Source organism: Neovison vison, chromosome 7 (genome assembly GCF_020171115.1).
Source record: "Neovison vison isolate M4711 chromosome 7, ASM_NN_V1, whole genome shotgun sequence".
In the NCBI taxonomy this organism is placed as follows: Eukaryota; Metazoa; Chordata; class Mammalia; order Carnivora; family Mustelidae; genus Neogale; species Neogale vison.
In genome coordinates this window covers 12,262,648-12,283,915 of record NC_058097.1, presented here as the reverse complement: position 1 = coordinate 12,283,915, position 21,268 = coordinate 12,262,648, and the positions used below count along the sequence as shown (strand labels likewise).

Sequence of the window (21,268 nt, the reverse complement as noted above, 5' to 3'; positions counted from 1 at the left end):
TTTAATCTCTTGGGATTTTACTGAAACACAGAGATGTAGTACCTCTTTGCATTTCAGTTCATCATCAATTAGGACAGGGGGTAGTGTTTGAATTAAAAGTTGATGCTTTTCTTCAATCATTCTATTGGCTAGAAGCTTAATACAACAGAAAGAAAATTTCTATGATTAACAGCAAAAAACACCATAGTAAGGCATCAACATGTCACGAATAGGAGTAAACTGTGAAGTGACCGGGGAGCAGTGCTGCCATCACTATTTTTGACAAGAAGCAGGAGTAAAGCCAGCAGTATTTGGCTCAGCAATGGAGAGGGGCACCTGGGTGGCTAAGTCACTGGGTGTTCTGCCTTCAGCTCAGATCCTGATCCCAGGGTCCGAGGATGGAGCTCCATGTCGGGCTCCCTGTTCCACGGTAAGTCTGTTCTCCCTCTCCCACTCCCCCAGCTTGTGTTCTCTCACTGTGTCTCTGTCAAAAAATAAATAAAATTTTTTTTAAAATGGAGAGTAAATGAAAGTTTGGTTTGCAGTTTGCAGGTATTCTTGTGATACTCTTTTTCTCCTTGTAAGCAGAATTGCAAGAAAGAGGATAGGAAAGAGAAGGAGATGTAAAGTAAAACATTTGGTTGGCAACTATGTTCTTCCTGATATTTAATTTTCCTGACTTCAGTATAATCTCCCTCTAGGAAGGGATGAATTCTCATTTTTACTTGAAATCATTCACAAAACCACAACACCCCAAAAGGTTACAAGAGGACCATCATTACATAAACATTATAAGAAAGCCAGTTATGCATACGTGTGTGTGTGTGTGTGTGTGTGTGTTTTATAAGCCAGTGAAGAGGGAAATTATTCTGATGAATCTGGATAGACTCACATGACAATCAAACTGGTATATACAACTAACCATACTATCTGTAGTTCACACTGAACCAAGACAATTGAAAATTTTCCCCAGTTAGCATCTGTACAATGCTGTACATTTTCATTAATTATTTGTTTTTATACTCAACACCCATCTATAACAATAGACACAATTCTTGTCACAAACTTTTTTAATGTCAATTCCTATTATTTGAAGCATATGCCTCTATGATTCAACTGAACCCACTGCGTAACTTAGAAACATTTATAGGCCTCCTGGGGAGACCATTCTGAAAAGCTTCAGACATCAGCAGAGTGCAAAAAGTATGAGTGGAGCACTGATGACAGAAGCAGTTGTGTCCTCTGTTTGGGGATCAACAGAGCCCGATTTTCAATCTGTCTGAATCAACAGCATCCTAAGATAAATATAGGTGAACATTAACAAAAAGGAGGCTGATTACACACCCCGCCACTGTGGCTTCTCTCTCAGCCAAGACAGATGGGAATTCCAAGAAAAGTAAAGTAACTGAGTCCAGTCATTCCTCCCTTAATGACTGGCCAGGTCAACAGATGTAATGTTTTCTTCTAAGTCATTAAATACCCACAAAAATCTTTTACAACCTACCTCTGATATGGTAGATTTGCAAACCTCTCGGGCCACAGATTCAAATTTGGGGTCTGTAGTTAGATTCAGCTTGTAATTCCACAATAACTACGAATAAGAGAAAAAACAAATAAAAACTCCAGTTAGAATAGTATGAAATTTTTCATCGATGGTTACTGTAAGTGATTAAAGTCCATTATACAAAGTCAGATAAAACATATTCAGTTAATGAAAAGAAAAGGGAAGATAAAAATGTCATCATGTTTACAGATAAAAGGAAAAAATGGGCAGACAAAATAAAACACTACCATTCAGGCATACTTCTTTTTCCACTTAAGGACAATTTTTTTAACTCAAGAAAAAAGTTACAACTAAAATCTCTGGTAAGGTTTCAGAGAAAACATTAACAAGGTTGTATAAGACAAATTCTATTAAATTAAGAAGTCTAACCCAGAAGCTCAGACTTGGTGGGTTTACTCACAGATTTCGCAACCCCCAGGGCTTCCACAGATCAGTTTCATAAAGGGGAGATGCCAAGCGTCTAGTACGCAGGCCTATCTATCTTCATTCCTTTAAAACCCTCCTTTGTCTTGACACATACTCCGTAAGGTCTACTTTACACAACTGTTTTTTAAAATGTTTTAAACTCCAAATTACCTGAAGCCATTACTATTTACAGATGAGTGCTGAATTTTACCATACCTTTTGCAGATTTAGTTAACAATTTTCAATGTATGATTCAATTTCTGAAAAGTAGCATAAATGGCCCTTACACCCAGCTCAGATGGAAAGGCAGAGCACAGACTTTGTATGATGCTGAACATGAAAAGACTGGGGGAGAGAGATGCAGTTCCAAGCCTTTCTCTTGGCTATATTCCAAGAATAAACAATACAATCACTCACTGATGCACTGAAACGTGTGCTTAGCATTTGCACTATACCACACACAGTCTGAACTCAAGGTCTTCATAGGCTATTAGAGGAAACAGAAGAACATGTTTGAGTTTGTACTGTACTAGGAAGTAGGGGACAAAACAAAAGGAGAAAAAAAAAAAAAGACTACACTATCCAGTGGTGGCTATGGTCAATGGCAAGCAGTGTGAGCATTTGGGTGAAGACAATACAAGGGGAGGAGGACCCCGGACTGTGTTGGGGAGTCTGGTCAAGTGAAGTGTACTATAGAAAGTGCTATCTAAGATGAAACCCTGAGAAATTAGCCATTAGCCACAGTAAAGGGGTTGGGAGAAGACTATTTTAGGTAAATGAAACAGCATGCATAGAAGCTCACCAAAAGGAAAACAGAGCATGTTAGAGGAACTGAAAGTTCAATGGAAGACTGATTCTGACAACCCTTGTAAGCCTTGTCTGAACTTCAACCCGAGAGTCACTGAAGGGAAATTAAGGGAGTGACGTGACCAGATCTCTCTCGTTCGTTCGTTCGTTAGTTATTCATTCATTTATTCATTTATTTATTTGACAGACAGAGATCACAAGTAGGCAGAGAGAGAGAGAGAGAGATGAGGAAGCAGGCTCCCCGCTGAGCAGAGAGCCTGACTCGAGGCTCGATCCCAGGACCCTGGGATCATGACCTGAGCCGAAGGCAGAGGCTTTAACCCACTGAACCACCCAGGTGCCCCGCCAGATCTGCTTTTTAGAAGTGTAACAGAGGCTTATATCACCTGTGTTGGGAACAACACAGAAATAAGCACTTAATTCCGTATAGGAGTACTGGAAAAAAAAATCTGTGAATAAATAAAATATGAAGGATGAGTAGTATTTCTTCTCTTCCCCCCTAAAGAAAAAAGCAAGCCAGCAAAAAGCTCTAACCCTTCAACTACCATCAATAAGTGAGTTTTTAGAAAAAAACACTGGCCACCATCTATAACAAAAGCTCTAAAAGGAGCTGTGCCTTGCTCAGCACAGTGTATGCCCAGTGCCTACAAGAGAGAGTGACGGAACACATAGACATCAACAAATATTTGTTAAATAGATGAACAACAAAAAAAAATTTATACCATAATGAGTGACAAGTTCAACCAATAGGACATATGAGGCCAAACTGAGAATGTGTGTATGGGAGAAACTTAGTTCTAACTGAAGGAATCTTGGGCCTCCTGGCTCCACACAAGCAAAGACGAATCCAGTGATTAAAAAGACAAGGTTAGAATTTAGACAAACACATTTTACAATTATCTATGAATTAAGTCAGTACTACTTGGTGATTACATTTTATATTTTATTTTTTAATTTAATAAATAAAATATTTTAAAATATTATTTATTTGAGAGAGAGAGAGAGCATGAGCAGGGGAAGGCCAGAGGGAGAGGGAGAAGCAGACTCCCTGTTGAGCAGGGAGCCCAATGTGGGGGCTTGATCCTGGGACCACCCGAGCCCAAGGCAGATGCTTAACCGAATGAGCCACCTAGGTACTCCTTAACTTTTGTATTTTAAAATTAAAGCAACATTCTTCTTTTAAAATTAAGAACATTCTGTGTGTACATCAAACCAAAGATTCCTTACTGAGTGACCTATGGCTGATTTCTTTGAAAGGAAGGAAGAAAGGAAAGGTGCCTGGGTGGCTCAGTCAGGTGCCTGCCTTTGGCTCAGGTCATGATTCCAGCGTCCTGGGATTGAGTCCCACATCAGGCTCCATGACGAGCAGGGAGCCTGCTTCTCCCTCGCCTGCTCTGCCTGCTGCTCCCCCTGCTTGTGCTCTCTCTCTTTCTGTCAAATAAATAAATAAAATCTTAAAAAGAAAAAAAAAAGAAAGGAAGGAAGGAACAAACGATGGAAGGTAGAAGGTAGAAGGAAGGAAAGAAAGGAAGAAGGGAAAGGAAGGAAGGGAGGGAGAAATAAGAAAGAAAACCTGTCTGGTAGCTCAAGGATATAGCATAAACAAAAACAAATGACAGAAAAATTATAAAATACAAACTACAGGGGGCTTCCTTACTTTATCTAACACAAACTCAGATGTCCTGTAATGGCCTAGAAACTGATTTTCTGTCAAAGCCATTTAGATAATCACTTAGAGCTTCTAAAATGTCTTTAACTTTTAACTTTGGAATATCTAATTTTTTTTAAAATTTTTTGAGGTTTAATTCACAGACTATAAAAGTCACCATTTTAAAGTGTCCAGATTCAGCGGCTTTCAGTACATTCACACGGTTGTGCAAACACCAGTGTCTAATTCACGGCCCTGCTCGTCGTCCCCAACAGAAACCCCGCAGCTGTTTTATCACTCCTCATCCTTCCTCCACCCATGCTTCACCAACTATGAATCTACGTCCTGGTCTTTTATTTTTAGTATGACCTAGTAATGCATTATTATTCCTTCAGGAATGAAAGTACAAAGGGAATTCAACACAGGTTTTCACGAGTACCTTTTCTTCAAGAGAATATAAACACACACTCACACCTGATTTTGGGAGTTGATTACCTGCATCATATTTGATACCTGTCCCGACCTCCTGAGTAGCTGAGTGGTTACTGTCAACTAGAAAAATAACTGCAATTTGACACTAAGTGCTATCGGTTAACAGGATGTAGTTCAGCTTCAATTTTCTTAAACACAAGATGTTCACTTACGAATCCACCCACTTACCCATCTCCCTCTCCTAGACACATACTGAGTAACTACTATAACCTGGAATCTTGCTAGATGACAACATGAAGGGTGAAGAAGAAAAAAAGCCACTGTCTCAGCATTCAAGGAGCTCAACCACGGGAGCCAAGAGACAAACAGTCAGCCTGGGAAGCAAATAAGCAATGGAAATAGTGTGTGATAAATGAGACACCAGAGGCATACCGGAGATGTTATGGGGATACGATGGAAGAACATAACTCAGTGAACGTAGAGGAGGGATACGTGGGGAAGTAGTGATTGCTATACTGGGCTCGATCCCCAGGAATAAGAAGGAATTTTGTCAGGTGAACTGAGGGAGACTGGGGTTCTAGGAGTACAAGGCTAAAAAGGACAGAAAGAGTAATTACAACTTCTAAGGACACCTATAGCTCGGGATGGGTGGGTTGAGGTAATGAAAGATGGGGCTGGGCTGTAAGCAGGGATCAGATGACACAGAGTATCAGAGCTCACCTTAAAGAATGTGTAGTTTATCTAATAGGAAACGGGAAGCCAGTGAACAATTTAACCAGAGAACTCAAAAGGTCAACTTTGGTCGCAGTGCAAAGAAAGGCCAGACTAGGGGAGGTTAGCAGACCAGTTAAAGGCAAGAAACGCTGGATGGGAGAAGATGGGATGTATCTGAAAAAGTCAGGATAGTGACAAGTTTTTGGTACAGATGGTGAATGAAAAGCCTTCCTTCATAGTCAAGCTCCTTGAAAGCCTGTATAGCTCATTTTATCCACTTACTCTTTTATTCATCTTAAAAATTTTAGATCAAAGCTGTTTAGTCAAATAGTTCTATAAACGCAGATAAAAAATCAGACCAGTTCCCTGACAAGTCCCTTTCTGAAGCCCTACCAACTCCCCAGAGACAAATACTTTAAATTCCTTTAGCTTTTTCTTAGGGTAATTAACTCGACACTTTTTAAAAAAGATTTTATTTATTTGAGAGAACGAAAGCGAGAGAGACAGAGAGTGAGGTGGGGGGGCCAGAGGGACAGGGAGAAGCAGCCTTCCCACTAAGGAGGGAGGCCATGATATGGTACTGGATCCCAAGATCCTGGGATTATGACCTGAGCTGAAGGCAGATGCTTAACCAACTGAGCCACCCAGGCGGCCCTAACTCTACACTTTTATTAAACTACTTGCTGTTTCCTGACTTGTTAGTTTTAGATATTCTGTAATAGCTTTATACTACAGAAGATAAGGAATGAACTTTAATATGCTTTTTCCTGATATAGATATTGTGATACAGATAAATCACAATGCTAGATAGAATTTACATTATTGATGATGTAAAAGAGCATATATCCTGAGAAATACATAATATTATTATTATCAGACAGAGTAGAAATGTGAAATCAGCAGCTAGAGTCTGGAGGTCTGTAGAAAAAATAGGAGACAGGAACCACAACTTGTCACCAGAGTATCACCAACTACTCTTCAACAGAAATCCTGGCTGCAGTCTACATAGTCATCTGGAGGTAAGTTCTCTCCAGATAACAGCTCAGGTGTGAGAAGACAAGACCCACAATGGGCATTGGAAGGAGGTGCCTTGGCTTAGAAGACTCAAGAGCCATGGCAGCCACCATCCCCAGTAACAACCCTCTGGTCATAGCTTTCAGGGTCCCCACGAGGGAAATACTCAGGTACCAGTCACCACATCAGGGAAGCCCAAAGTATGACACCCTTAGTGAGTAAGTATAATTCAGAGAGTGTGATGCCTCCATCTTTGTTCTTCTTTCTCAAGACTATTCTTGGTGGGGAGCCTGGGTGGCTCAGTGGGTTAAAGCCTCTGCCTTCCGCCCAGGTCATGATCCCAGAGTCCTGGGATCAAGCCCCACATTGGGCTCTCTGCTCCACAGGGAGCTGCTTCCTCCTCTCTCTCTCTGCCTGCCTCTCTGCCTACTTGTGATCTCTGTCAAATAAATAAAATCTTTAAAAAAAAAAAAAAAAAGACTGTTCTTGGCTATTTGGGGGTCTTTATGGTTCCATACAAATTTTAGGATCACTTGTTCTATTTCTGTGAAAAGTGCCATGAGAATTTTGATAGGCATTGCACTGAATCTATATACTGCTTTGGATAATATGGACATTTTAACAATATTAATTCTTCTAATTCATATGCATGGAGGATCTTTCCATTTATTTTTGTCTTCAATTTCTTTCACTGATGTGTTGTAGTTTCCACTATACAGCACTTTTAGTTCCTTGGTTAAATTTACCTTACCCATTTTTCTATTTGTCTTTTCTTTATTGCTTTGTATGAATTCTTAAAATATTTTGGACATGTGGTCAGAGATATGTATTAAAATGTTTTCTCCTCTATGACTTGCATTTTCACACTCTTAACATCATATTTAACAAAATAAAATGCAATGTAATGTAACTTATCAATCTTTTGCTTTATGCTTACTGCTTTTGTTTCCCATTTATTCTTTGCTAATCTCATGGTCATGAAAGTATTCTTTTATGCTACCTTCTGAAAGTTTTGTTGTTTTAATTTTCACATTTAGATCTATAAACATCTAGAACTGATTTTCTGTGAGTCCTGTACAACAGGGATGAAATTCTTTATTCAAATGTCTCTCTGTCTAGATATAGAAAGATACATACATAGATTGTTTCTGGACTCACTCTGTTCCACTGTTCTGTTCGTTGACCCTTGTGCCTCTATCATTCTGCATCACTTATTGCTACTTAACATTAGGTCTTCAACCAGGTGGTAAAATTTTTTTGTGTGTGGCTCTTTTCAAGACTGTGTTGGCTATTATTGGAATTCTGTGTTTCCAAATAAATTTTGGAATCAGCTTGCCATTTTAATAACAACAAGTAAAGGATGGCAGAGAATCTACAACTTAATGAGAGTTCTAATATTTTTATAATACTGAGTCTTCCAACTCATGAGCATAGTATATATATATTCCTTCATTTATTTAAGTCTTCTAATTTCTCTGAAAAACATTTTGTAGTTATCTGTGGAGAGGTCTTACACATTTTTGTTAGATTTATTCTTAAGTATCTGATGTTTTATATGCTAAATAGTGTCACTTAAAAAAAACATTTATTTATTTATGGGGGGATGGGCAGAGGGTCTTAAGCAGACTTCACACTGAACTCAGAGTTGGTTGTGAGGCTTGATCTCACAACACGGAGATCATGACCTGAACGGAAAGCAAGAGTTGGACGCCTGACCAACTGCACCACCCCTACACAATGTCACTTTAATTTTTTATTTTTCTTTAAGTTTATTTATTCTTTAAGATTTATTTATTTACTTATTTGACAGGGAGAGACAGAGATACAATGGGAGAGGGAACACAAGCAGGGGGAGTGGGAGAGGGAGACGGAGAACCAGGCTTCCTGCTGAGCAGGGAGCCCAGTGCGGGGGGCTCAATCCCACGACCCTGGGACCATGACCTGAGCCAAAACCCTTAATAAATGAGCCATGCAGGTGCCCCCACAGTGTCACTTTTAAGTTCACTGGAGAAATATGCTTGTTACTACTATAGAAAAACATAATTAAGTTTTGTGTATTGATCTTATACCCAAGGTCATTATTAAATTCATCTAGTGATAGTCTATCTGTAAATTCTTTTGGGTTTTCTACTCAATCATGTCATCTGTAAATAATGAGTTTATTTTTTCCTTTCCAATTGTTTTTAAGTAATCTCTACACCAACCCAGGGCTCAAACTTACAACCCCAAGATCAAGAGTCTCACGTTCCACCGAATGAGCCAGCCAGGCACCCTCCTTTCTAATTTTTACCTATTTTCTTTTTTCTTACCCTACTGCACATGGGCTAGGATCTCTGTGACCATGAGCCAACTATGTCTTGGTGCCAATCTTGGGTAGAAAGCTGTTAATATTTCATCATGTTTGCTGTAGGTCTTTTTTTTTTTTTCTTTCAGTCTAGATGCAGCCCTTTGCACTTTATTAGACATTAGGACTTAATACATATTTGGAATTCTATCACTTCTTCACTGCTACTAATGTGTATCAGTCTTTCTGATTACAAAAGAAAATGTATATTGCTCTTTTTTCTGCTTATATCCAATTGGGAAGTGGTTTTTCTTTATCATTTTATTTTATTTTCATTATGACAAGTGTACTCTTTAATTCCTACCTCCTATTTCACCCATCCCCCCACTCACCTCCCCTCTTGTAACCAACAGTTTGTCTTCAACAGTTAAGAGTCTGTTTCTTAGTTTGTTTCTTCTTTTTGTCTTTTGCTACCTTGTTTTGTTCAATTTCACATAAGAACATACAATATTCGTCTTTCTTTTATTTTCGCTTAGCATTATATTCTCTATATCCATCCATGTTGTTTCAAGGGGCAAGATTTCATTCATTTTTATAGCTGAGTATTCATATGTAATAAATATAATAAATACATATTCCTATGTATTTATTATATTCTTTTATGATTACCTTTTCTTTCCCATTCATCTATGTACAGACACTTGGGCTCTTTCCATAGTTTGGCTATTGTAAATAATGTTGCTATGAACATCAGGGTGCATGTATTATCCCTTTGAATTAATGTTTTTCTATTTTGGGGGGTAAATACCAAGTAGTGTGATTATTAGATAATAGGGTAGGTTCTATTTTTAATTTTTTGAGGAAACTTCATGCTGTTTTTCACAGTGGCAGCTCCAGTGTGCATTCCCATGAACAGTACCCTAGGGTTTCTTTTTCTCCACATCTTCACCAACACTTGTTGTTTCTTGTGTTGTTGATTTTAGTCATTTTGACGGGTGTAAAGTGAGAGCTCAATGTAGTTTTGATTTGCATTTCCCTGATGATGAATGATGGTGAGCATCTTTACATGTGTCTGCTGGCCATCTGGATGTCTTCTTTGGAAAAATGTCTGTTTATGTCTTCTGCCTATTTTTAATTAGATTATTTATTTTGGGGGTATTGAATTATAATACTTCTTTATATATTTTGGATATTAATCCTTTATTGGAAATGCCTTTTTAGCTTTGTTTATTGTTTCCTTTGCTGTGCAGAAACACTTTATTTTTATGTAGTCCCAATGGTTTATTTTTGCTGCTATTGGTCTTTTTATAACCACACATTATCAGGTTAATTAAATAAATTCTGTTCTAAGATTGGTGTTGAAGTTAGAAATCTGAACCTTAATTAGCTAACTGATGATAGTAAGGAATTACAACATTTTCAGATATAACAGAATTGTGGCTATTTTTTAAATAAAGCCTTATATTTTAGAGGTATTTAACCAAATATTAACAAATGAAATGATTCTGGGTTCTGTTTCAAAATAATACAAAAGGAGAGGAAGTAAGCAGGAAGAGAGATGACACAGGATGGATCCGAACAAATAACTGAAGCTGGGTGGTAATTACATGAGGGTTGATTATATTATACTCCTGAGATATAATTTATGTACTACTGAATTCACACTCTAAAGTATAATTTAGTGTCCACTGGAATATTCAAATTTTGACAACTGTCACCACTATCTAATTCTAGAATACTTTCATCATCCCAACATGAAAGTTCATGGAGTTAAAGGGTACAACGGTAAGCAAAGTAAGTCAGTCAGAGAAAGACAAATACTATATGATCTTATTATATGTGGAATTTAAGAAACCAAACAAGCAAAGAGAGAAAAAAGAGAGAGAAAGAGAGACAAACCAAGAAACAGACTCTTAACTGCAGATAACAAACTGATGGTTACCAGAGGGTGAAATATGTGATGGGAATTAAGGAGTGCAACTGTTGGGATGAGGACTGAGGGATGTATGGAATTGTTGAATCACTATGTTGTCCACCTGAAATTCATATAACACTGTATGTTAAGTGTACTGGAATTAAATAATAATAACGATAATAAATTTTAAAAAAGAAATGCCATACCTAGTAGCAGTCACTTCCTACTCCCCACTTCCCCCAGCCCTTGGCAACCACTAATCTTCTGTTGATTTGCCTATTCTAGACATTTCATATAAACAGAAACATAAAATATGTAACCTTTTGTGGCCAGTTCCCAAGTTTCATCTTTACTGTGGCAGGTTATCAGTACTTCATTCCTTTTTCCTGACAAATATTATTCTACTACATGGCTTTATCATGTCTCATTTATCCATTATCAGTTGATAGATATTTGGGCTGTTTCCACTTATTCAATGCTATAATTATTGCTTCTATGAACACCTGTGTACACAATTTCATGTGAACATGATTTGAACCATCTTGGGAGTCTCTAGGAGTGGAACGGATTGTTCAGATCACAACTGTTTAATCTTTTGAAGAACTACCAGACTATCTTCTGTAGTGGCTACACCATTTCACATTCCCACCAGCAATGTATGAGGATTCCAATTTCCCCATATTTTCAACATCCATTATTGTCTGTCTTTTTTATTACAGTCATCCTAGTAGGTATAATATAATATCTTGTAATTCTGATTTGCATTTCCTTAAGATGAATGTTGTTGAGCATCTTTTCATGTGCTTATTGGCCATCTGTATTTTTCTTCAGAGAGATGTTTATTCAAATCCATTGCTTATTTTAAAATTTGTTTATTGTTGGGGCGCCTGGGTGGCTCAGTGGGTTAAAGCCGCTGCCTTCAGCTCAGGTCATGATCTCAGGGTCCTGGGATCAAGCCCCGCATCGGGCTCTCTGCTCAGCAGGGAGCCTGCTTCCTCCTCTCTCTCTCTGCCTGCCTCTCTGCCTCCTTGTGATTTCTGTCTGTCAAATAAATAAATAAAATCTTTAAAAAAAAAAAATAAAATAAAATTTGTTTATTGTTGAGCTGTAAGAAGCTTTTTAAAGTATGTTCTCATTACTAGACCCTTATTGGATATATGATTTGCAAATATTTTCTCTCATTCCTTGGGCTTTCAATTTTCTTGACAGTATTCTCTGAAGCCACAGAAGTTTTAAATTTTGATGAATTTCACTTTATTTTGTCTTTGGTTAGTTGTACTTTAGGTATCATACCTTAAAAACCTTTGCCTAATCTAATGCCATTAAGATTTACATCTACAGTTTTATCTGGGTGATTTATAATTTAGCACTTATATTTAGGTCTTTGATCCATTTTTATATATGGTATGAAATAGGGGTCCACGTTAATCTGGAGGTATGTGGATATCAAGCTGTTCCAGAACCATCTGTTGAAAAGTCTACTATTTCCCCCCAGTGTATTATTTTGGCACCCTTGATGAAAATCAGTTCACTATAAATGAATGTGTTTTTTTCTGAATTCTCAATTCTACTACACTGATCTATATATCTATCCTTAGGCAAGTAACACACAGTCTTGATTACTGTGGCTCTACGGTAAATTTTGAAATCAGGAATTATGAATTTGTTCTTTTTTCAAGACTGTTTTGGCTCTTTTGGATCCCTCACATTTCCATATGAATTTTAGGGTCAGTACGTCAATTTCTGCAAAGTTGTCAGCAGAAATTTTGACAGGAATTGCCTGAAGGTAGATCAACTTGGAGAGTATTACCATCTTAACAATATTATATTTTCCAATCCAAGAAACAGGATGTCTTTTCCTTTAAATCATCTTTAATTTTGTTCAAAGATGTTTTCCATGGAGTTCAGTATACCAGTCTTATATACTTTTTTGGTTAAATTTATTCTTTTTTTTTTTTAAAGGATTTTATTTATTTATTTGACAGAGATCACAAGCAGGCAGAGAGACATCAGAGAGAGGCGGAAACAGGTTCCCGGCTGAGCAGAGAGCCTGATGCGGGGCTCTATCCCAGGATCCTGAGATCATGACCAGAGCAGAAGGCAGAGGCTTAACCCACGGAGCCACCTAAGCACCCCATGTTAAATTTATTCTTAAGTATTTGATTCTTCTTGATGCTATCGTAAATATAGTTGTTTTAATTTCATTTTCAGATCATTCATTGCTTGTCAGTAGCAATACAGCTGGTTTTTTAATCTACTAATCTTATATCCTGCAGCCTGCAGTCTAATTACTAACGTTAGAAAATTTCCCGTATTAGAAGCTTAAAAAACCAGTATTGAATTTAGTCAAATGATTTAATGTACCTACTGAGATGATTACGTAACTTTTTCTCCTTTATTGTAACTAACTTTTCAAATGTTAAATTAACCTCACAGTTCTGCAATAAATCCAGTGCAGTCCTGATGTATTTCCCTTCTTTTATTTTAGTGGATTCAGTTTGCTACTAATTTGGTTAACATTTTTTAATCTATGGTTCACAAGTAACACTGGCCTATGTTTTCCATCTTGTTTTATCATTGTTATGTGATACTAAGGTTATGTTAGCCTCATAATGAATAGAAAAACATTTCTGATTTTTTTTATCCTTTAAAAGACTGATATTGGGGCACGTAGGTGGCTCAGTCAGTATCTATCTTCAGCTCAGGTCATGATCCCAGAGTCCTGGTTTGAGCCCCTCACTGGGTTCCCTGCTCAGTGGGGAGCCTGATTCTCCCTCTCCCTTTGTATCTCCCCCAGCTTGTGTGCAAGTTGTCTATCTCTAATAAATAAATAAAATCCTTTTTAAAAGATTCTATTTATTTATTCATGAGAGAGACAGAGACAGAGAGGAGGAGAGGCAAAGGGAGAAGCAGGCTCCCAAGGTGCAGGGAGCCCAATGTGGGACTCGATCCCAGGACCCCAGGATCATGACCTAAGCCGAGAGCAGATGCTTAAACATCTGAGCTACCCAGGTGCCCAATAAAATCTTTAAAAATAAATAAATAAAAACAAAATAAAGGACTGGTGATGGTGCATCTGGGTAGCTCGGTGGCTGGGCATCTGACTTCAGCTCAGGGTCATGATCTCAGGGCTCTGGAATCCAGCGTCATGCTTCCCACTGAGCAGAGAGTCTGCTTGTTCCTCTCCCTCCCTCTCTGCCCCTCCTCCTGTACATGCTCTTGCTCTCTCAAATAAATAAAATCTTTTAAATAAATAAATAAGTAAATAAAAGACTGGTGTTGTTTTTTACCTTCCACTAATAAATCCATCTGGTCCTAAAGCTTTCTTTATGGGATTTTTATTTAAAGCTTTATTTTTTTAAAAATATTTTTAAAGGAACACTTGAATGGCTCAGTTGGTTGAGAGGCTGCCTTCACCTCAGGTCATGATTCTGGAGTCCTCAGATCAAGCCCCACATCAGGCTCCCTGCTCAGCGGGGAGTCTGCTTCTCCCTCTACCCTTCACCCTGCTTGTTCTCTCTCACCCCACTTGTTCTCTCTGGCTCTATCTCAAATAAATAAATAAAAACTTAAAGTTTTATTCATTTCAGTAATCTCTACACCCCATGTGGTGCTCAAACTTAAAACACCAAGATCAAGATACTGAGCCAGTCAGCCAGTAAAGATTTTTATTTACAGATTCATTTTTTAAAATAAATATAGGCTACACAAATTTTCTACTTATTTTGTTGGTTTTGGTAAATTTCTTTCTCTAGTAATTTGTCCACTGTGCAAACATTTTCAAATATATTGGCCTAACAATTCTTCATAACTAATTTTATCTCTTGCTTAACAACACTAATTTATTCCAGAACACCCCCAGTAGGTGGAAAGCTGTTTAATTTTTTAAACTTGATCCACTAATTTTAATGGGAAAGATTATCATGCAACCCATCCCAACCCAAAAAAAGTGTATTAGTTTGCTAGGGCTGCCTAACAAAATACCACAGACCAGTTGGCTTAAGCAAGAGATTTATTTTCTCACAATTCTGGAGTTTAGATGTCTGAGATTAAAGTGTTAGCAGTACTGATTTCTTCTGAGACTTTTCTTCTTGTATCCTCACATGGTTTTCCCTCTGTCACTGTGTCCTAATCTTCTCTTTTTGTAAGGACATAATTTCCTATTTTCTGTATACTTTGTCCCTATTTTTAACAGTGTCAAATCCTTCCTCTTCTCGAGCCTTTTAGGACTCCTAGGTCATAAATTAGCTACTTTCTGGGATTCCCCCATGCCAGAGTCACTTGACTGATGGATTTTGAATATTTTCCCTAATTTTTTGCTTCATAAATAATGCCACAAAATCCCCTTATGGACATATTTGAATCCATTCTTTTAAGTATAACTATTACCACTTCTATTCTTAGAAGTAAAAACGTTAGGCCAAAGTATATACATATTTTAAGTTGACTGCTTTACAAAGAAGTTTTCATATTTATATTTATAAATGAATATTTATATTCTTATTCACAGGCAGAGCAGAGTTTAACCCCCTTTTCTGCAAAAGGCCTGAAAGAAAAATCTTTTATACTTATAGGGACCTACAATAGTAACTGTTGAAATTACTCAATCTTTCTATTATAGCATGGAAAGCACCAAAGATAGTATGTAACTGAATGGGTGTGGGAGTGTTCCAATAAAACTTTATGCATAAAAATAGGCAGTGGTCTGGATTAGGCCAATGGGTAGCAGCTGGCTAATCAGTGGGCTAGAGAAAGCTTATATCCCCATATTCCCATCAATATTATGTATTTATCAAATTTTTTATATTTGCTAATCTGATGGATGAAAATAATGCACTCATTTGTCTTTTAATTTTCACACTTTTAACTATAAGAGACAATCAAATTTTAATGGTTTATTAGATATCTTTTTCATTATAAATAATCTATTTATACCTGTCACCTATTTTTTATTTTTATTTTTTTTTTAAATATTAAATTTAGGGCGCCTGGATGGCTCAGTCGTTAAGCAGCTGACTTTGACTCAGGTCATGATCCTAGCATCCTGGGATTGAGCCTCACATCAGGTACCCTGCTCCTCGGGAAGCCTGCTTCTCCCTCTTCCACTCCTCCTGCTTGTGTTCCCTCTCTCGCTGTATCTCTCTCTGTCAAATAAAGAAATAAAATCTTTAAAAAATATTTTATTTCTTTATTTGACAGAGAGAGAGAAAAAATAAGCACAAGCATGGGGAGCGGCAAGCAGACGGAGAGGGAGAAAGAGAAGCAGCCTCCCTGCGGAGGGGGCAGTCCAACGCAGGACTGGATCTCAGGACCCCAGGATCATGACCTGAGCTGAAGGCAGATGCTTAACCAGCTGAGCCTCCCAGGGGCCCCTGTTGCCTATGTTTATTAGCAGCACTTTCTATTAAAGAATATAGTTCTTTGGGGCACCTGCGTGCCTCAGTCAGTTAAGCATCCACCTCTTGATTTCAGCTTAGGTTAGGATCTCAGGTCACCCCTATACAAATGATTTTTAATGTATTAATTCTAGTTATCTCTCGAGTGTGTGTGTGTGTGTGTGTATAAAACCTTTAACATAGGGCACCTGGGTGGCTCAGTCAGCCATGTGTCTGCCTTCAGCTCAAATCATGATCCCAGGGTCCTGGGATGGAGCCCTGCGTGGGGCTCCCTGTTCAGCATGAGTCTGCTTCTCCCTCTCCCTCTACCCACCCACATGCTCTGTCTCAGATAAACAAATAAAATCTTTGAAAATATAAAAATAAAGTTGTAAGCATGATAAGCATAGAAAAAATTATTTTCAAATGGTAGCTATACCTGAAGTAAAACTTAAGCTTAAGTACATAAATATTTGACAAAATCTGCTTATTTCTAGAATGGAGGGGTATTTGCAGATTTACATGGTCCTTAAATAAGTTTTATCATCCTTGTTAAGAGTAAGAGAATCTGGGGCACCGGGTGGCTCAGTTGTTAAGCGTCTGCCTTTGGCTCAGTTCATGATCTGGGGGTCCTGGGATCAAGTCCCGCACTGGGCTCCCTGCTCGGCAGGAATCCTGCTTCTCCCTCTTCCACTCCCCCTGGCTGTATTCCCTCTCTCACTGTCTCACTGTCTCTGCCAAATAAATAAATAAATAAAATCTTTAAAAAAAAAAATAAATAAAGAGTAAGAGAATCTAAGAAGACATAATGTTTCCCGAACAAAAGGAAAAGCCTCCTGAATCTGCCATATATAAAAAGCACATATGGTGAGTTATGGAAAATCCATACTTACATGATTGCAGTCTGAAGAAATCTCATTTTCAGGCTAAAAGGAAAAAAAAAAGAGAGATGATGTTAAAAAAAAAAAAAAAAAAAACCAACCCTCAAGTTTTCAAATACCACCAAAATAAACTCAAAACAAGAAATCTGAATATTTAACTGAGTATGTTTCTTCAATTTAAGAAATAAAATGGGCTTATATATGTTTTAGATTGCCAGGGAGGACTATACCAGAAAAGTAGATGAGACATAATCACTTTCTAATCAATGGTACAATCTGAAAATGGGGAAAATGGAAAAGAAAGTAGTAAAGAGGGAAGAGTTCAAGAGGGCAGAGGAGTAGGAGACCTAAATTTCATCTGGTCCCAGGAATTCAGCTAGATAGCTATCAAAGCATTCTGGACACCTACCAACTCAACAGGAGATTGAAGAAAAGAATGGGAGCAACACTATGAGCAGAAAAGTGACCACTTTCTGGAAGGTAGGACTTGCAGAGAAGTGAAACTGAGATGTACGGGAAGACCGCAGGTTTGGGGGGTACTTCTGTCAGCCGACTACTGGCAAATGATAACAGCAGCAGAGCACAAAATTGGGACTTCTAGAAGTTTGCTCCGGTGAGGAACTTAACTCTGGTGGCTAAGCAAGGGGTGGAGCCCTCACCGATACAGTGTGGTCTCAGGACTCTTGGGGTCACAGAAAGACCAGGGTTGCATGAGTGTGGCAGAACTCCCAGGCATTGGAGCAGGGAAGCTGGCTCCAAAGACTGAGCCGAGGAGTGGGCTCTCAGCTTGGGATTGCCATAAACCGTGATATGCAGTACAGTTGGGCCACTGCACTTTGAGCTGGGGCCCAACACATGGCAGAACCAGAAAGACTTCCCTTCCTCCCCAAGAATGAGCGGGAGGGGAGCCCAATGCAGGGATCTGCTGGGTTTGGAGACGCCAAATGGGGCCGTGTGCCAGAAATAGAAACGCACTGTCACAAGCTGGGTGAGCACAGAGTATGGCCGGAGACCAGGGAGAGAGGAGTGATGGACTGCTTTTCTCTGAGGGTGCACTAAGGAGTGGGGACCCGAGCTCTCAGCTCCTCTGGGGCCAGAGATTGGGAGGCTGACGTTTTCACTCTTTTCCTCAAAAGCTGTGTGGAAAGCTGTTAGGGAAGAAAAACTAGAGAGAGCAAACCAAGCATATTACTTAGCCTGGCCGCTGGCAAGGGCGATGCAATTCTGCGTGGGGCAAATACACTTGAGAAGCAATGCAACACCCCTGCCCCAGAAGATCAGTAAGAACGTCCAGCCAAGACCAAGTTTACCAAGTTTACTGCAAAACTCCAGTGCTAGGGGAATACAGCACATAGAATTCATGGCTTTTCCCCCATGATTCTTTAGTCTTTCGACTTTAATTTTTAAAATTTTATTATTTTTTGTTTCTTTTTTTTTCTTTTTCTCATTTTTATTTCCTTTTTCAACCAACTTCTTATCATTTCCCTTTTAAAAACCTTTTTTAAATTTCATTTTTGCAGTTGTATCACCTCCATTAATTGTATTTAACCTTATAAGTTTTATATAAGTTTTTCTTTCTTTTAAAATTTTGAGATCCAGTTTCTTCTAACAGACCAAAATATACCCAAAATCCAGTATATGGCTCTGTTCTATGAAACAGCCTGATCATATTCTCCCCCCCCAACCCCACTTGTGGGTCTCTTGGGTCTCTTCTGATTTGTTCTGTATTACATTTCTCCGGAGTCACTATTACCCTTTAGCATTTTGTTCTCTCATTCATCTATTTTTCTCTGGACAAAATGGAAAAACTCACCTCAAAAAACAGAATAAGAGACAGTACCAACTGCCAGGGACCTAATCAATATGGACATTAGTAAGACATTAGAACTAGAATTCAGAATAACGATTATAAAGATACTAGCTGGGCTTGGAAAAAAGCATAGAGGACACTAGAGAATCCCTGGAGAATTAAAATCTAACCAAGTCAACATCAAAAAGGCTTTTCATGAGATGCAATAAAAAACTGAAGCTCTTACTACTAGGATAAATGAGGCAAAAGAGAGAATTAGTAACATGAAAGGGCAAATGATGGAGAATAAAGACATTGAGAGAGAGATAAACAACAGCATACGAGGGGAGAATTCGAGAGATAAGTGATACCATAAAGTGAAACGATATTAGAATAATTGGGATCCCAGAAGAAGAAAGACAGAGGCAGAAGTATACTGGAGCAAATTATAGTGGAGAACTTCCCTAATTTAGGGGAGGAAACAGGCATCAAAATCCAGGAGGCTCAGAAAACCCCCCTCAAAATCAATAAAAATAGATCAACACCCCGACACCTAATAGTAAAACTATGAATCTCAGAGACAAAAAAGTCCTGAAAGCAGCTCGGGACAAGACGTCTGTAACTTACAATAGTAGAAACATTTGACTGGCAGCAGACCTATCTACAGAGACGTGGCAGGCTGGAAAGGACTGGCGTGATCCAGGTACTAAGTGAAAAAAAATATGCAGCCAAGAATACTATATCCAGCAAGGGTGTTATTGAAAATAAAAAGCTATTGAAAATAGAAATAAAAAGCTTCTAGGACAAAGAGAAATTAAAAGAATTTGCAATTACCAAACAAGCCCTACAAAAAATACTGAAAGGGATCCTTTTTTTGTTGTTGTTTTTTAAAGATTTTATTTATTTATTTGACAGACAGAGATCACAAGTAGGCAGAGAGGCAGGCTGAAAGAGAGAGAGGAAGAAGCAGGCTCCCTGCCGAGCAGAGAGCCCGACATGGGACTCGATCCCAGGACCCTAGGATCATGACCTGAGCCGAAGGCAGAGGCTTAACCAACTGAGCCACCCAGGTGCCCCTGAAAGGGATCCTTTAAGCAAAGAAAGAACATAAAGGTAACACAGACCAGAAAAGAACAGACAATATACAGTAATAGTTACCTTACAGGCAATACAATAGCACTAAATTAATATCTTTCAATAGCTACCCTAAAAGTAAAGGGCTTAATCAAAAGACACAGGGTACAAGATTGGATAAAAAAGCAAGACCCATCAATATGCTGTCTGCAAGAGACTCATTTCAGACCCAAAGATACGTCAAGATTTAAAGTGAGGGGGTGGAAAACCATTTATCATGCTAATGGCATCAAAAGAAAGATGGGGTGACAATCAAATAGATTTTAAACCAAAAACTATAATAAGAGATGAGGAAGGACACTGTATCATACTTAAAGATGCTATCCAACGAGAAGATCTAACAATTGTAAATATTTATGCCCCAACATGGAAGCAGCCAATTATATAAGCCAATTAATAACAAAATTGACAAACACATCAATAATAATACAGTAACAGTAGGGGACTTTAACACACCCCTCACTAAAACGGACAGATCATCTAAGCAAAAGATCAACAAGGAAATAAGTGTTTTAAAGGATACACTAGACCAGATGAACTTCACAGATATATTCAGAACATTCCACCCCAAGGTTGCAGAACACACACTCTTCTCCAGTGCACATAGAACATTCTCCAGAATAGATCACATCCTGGGTCACAAATCAGGTCTCAACTGGTACCAAAAGACTGGGATCGTTCCCTACATATTTTTAGACCACAATGCTTTGAAACTGGTCAATCACAAGAGGAAAGTTGGAAAGAACTCAAATACATGGAGGCTAAAGAGGATCCTACTAAGGAATGAATGGGTCAACCAGGAAATTAGAGAAAAATTTAACAAATTCAGGGAAATGAATGAAAATGAAAATACAACCATTCAAAAATCTTTGGGATGCAGCAAAGGCAGTCCTAAGAGGGAAGTACACAGCAATACAAGCCTTTCTGAAGAAACTAGAAAGGTCTCAAATACACAACCTAACCCTACACCTAAAGGAGCTGGAGAAAGAAGAACAAACAAAGACTAAACCCGGCAGGGGAAGAAAATAATAAAGATCAGAGCAGAAATCAATGAAACAGACACCAACAGAACAGGAGAACAGATCAATGAAACTAGGAGCTGGTTCTTTGAAAGAATTAGTAAGACTGATAAACCACTGGCCAGACTTATTAAAAAGAAAAAAAGGACCCAAATAAATAAAATCACACATGAAAGAGGAGATCAAAACCAACACCAAAAAAATACAAACAACTATAAGAACATATTATGAACAGCTATATGCTGAAAAATTACACAATCTGTTAGAAATGGATGCATTCCTAGAGACATAAAAACTACCAAAAGTGA

At 38.3% G+C, this 21,268-nt stretch overlaps 1 protein-coding gene across 2 annotated transcripts in view; it reads right to left on the bottom strand.

Moving 5' to 3' along the window:
- GLG1 (golgi glycoprotein 1) overlaps positions 1-21,268 on the bottom strand; it is a 164,803-nt gene that overhangs the window by 44,971 nt on the left and 98,564 nt on the right. For both annotated transcript variants that reach the window (XM_044255738.1, XM_044255739.1), the window contains exons 2-3: positions 17,031-17,063; positions 1,484-1,570 (exon numbers count right to left, since the gene is read on the bottom strand). In XM_044255738.1, the coding sequence (XP_044111673.1) occupies positions 1,484-1,570; positions 17,031-17,063 (120 nt within the window). The remainder of the gene's footprint in view (positions 1-1,483; positions 1,571-17,030; positions 17,064-21,268) is intronic.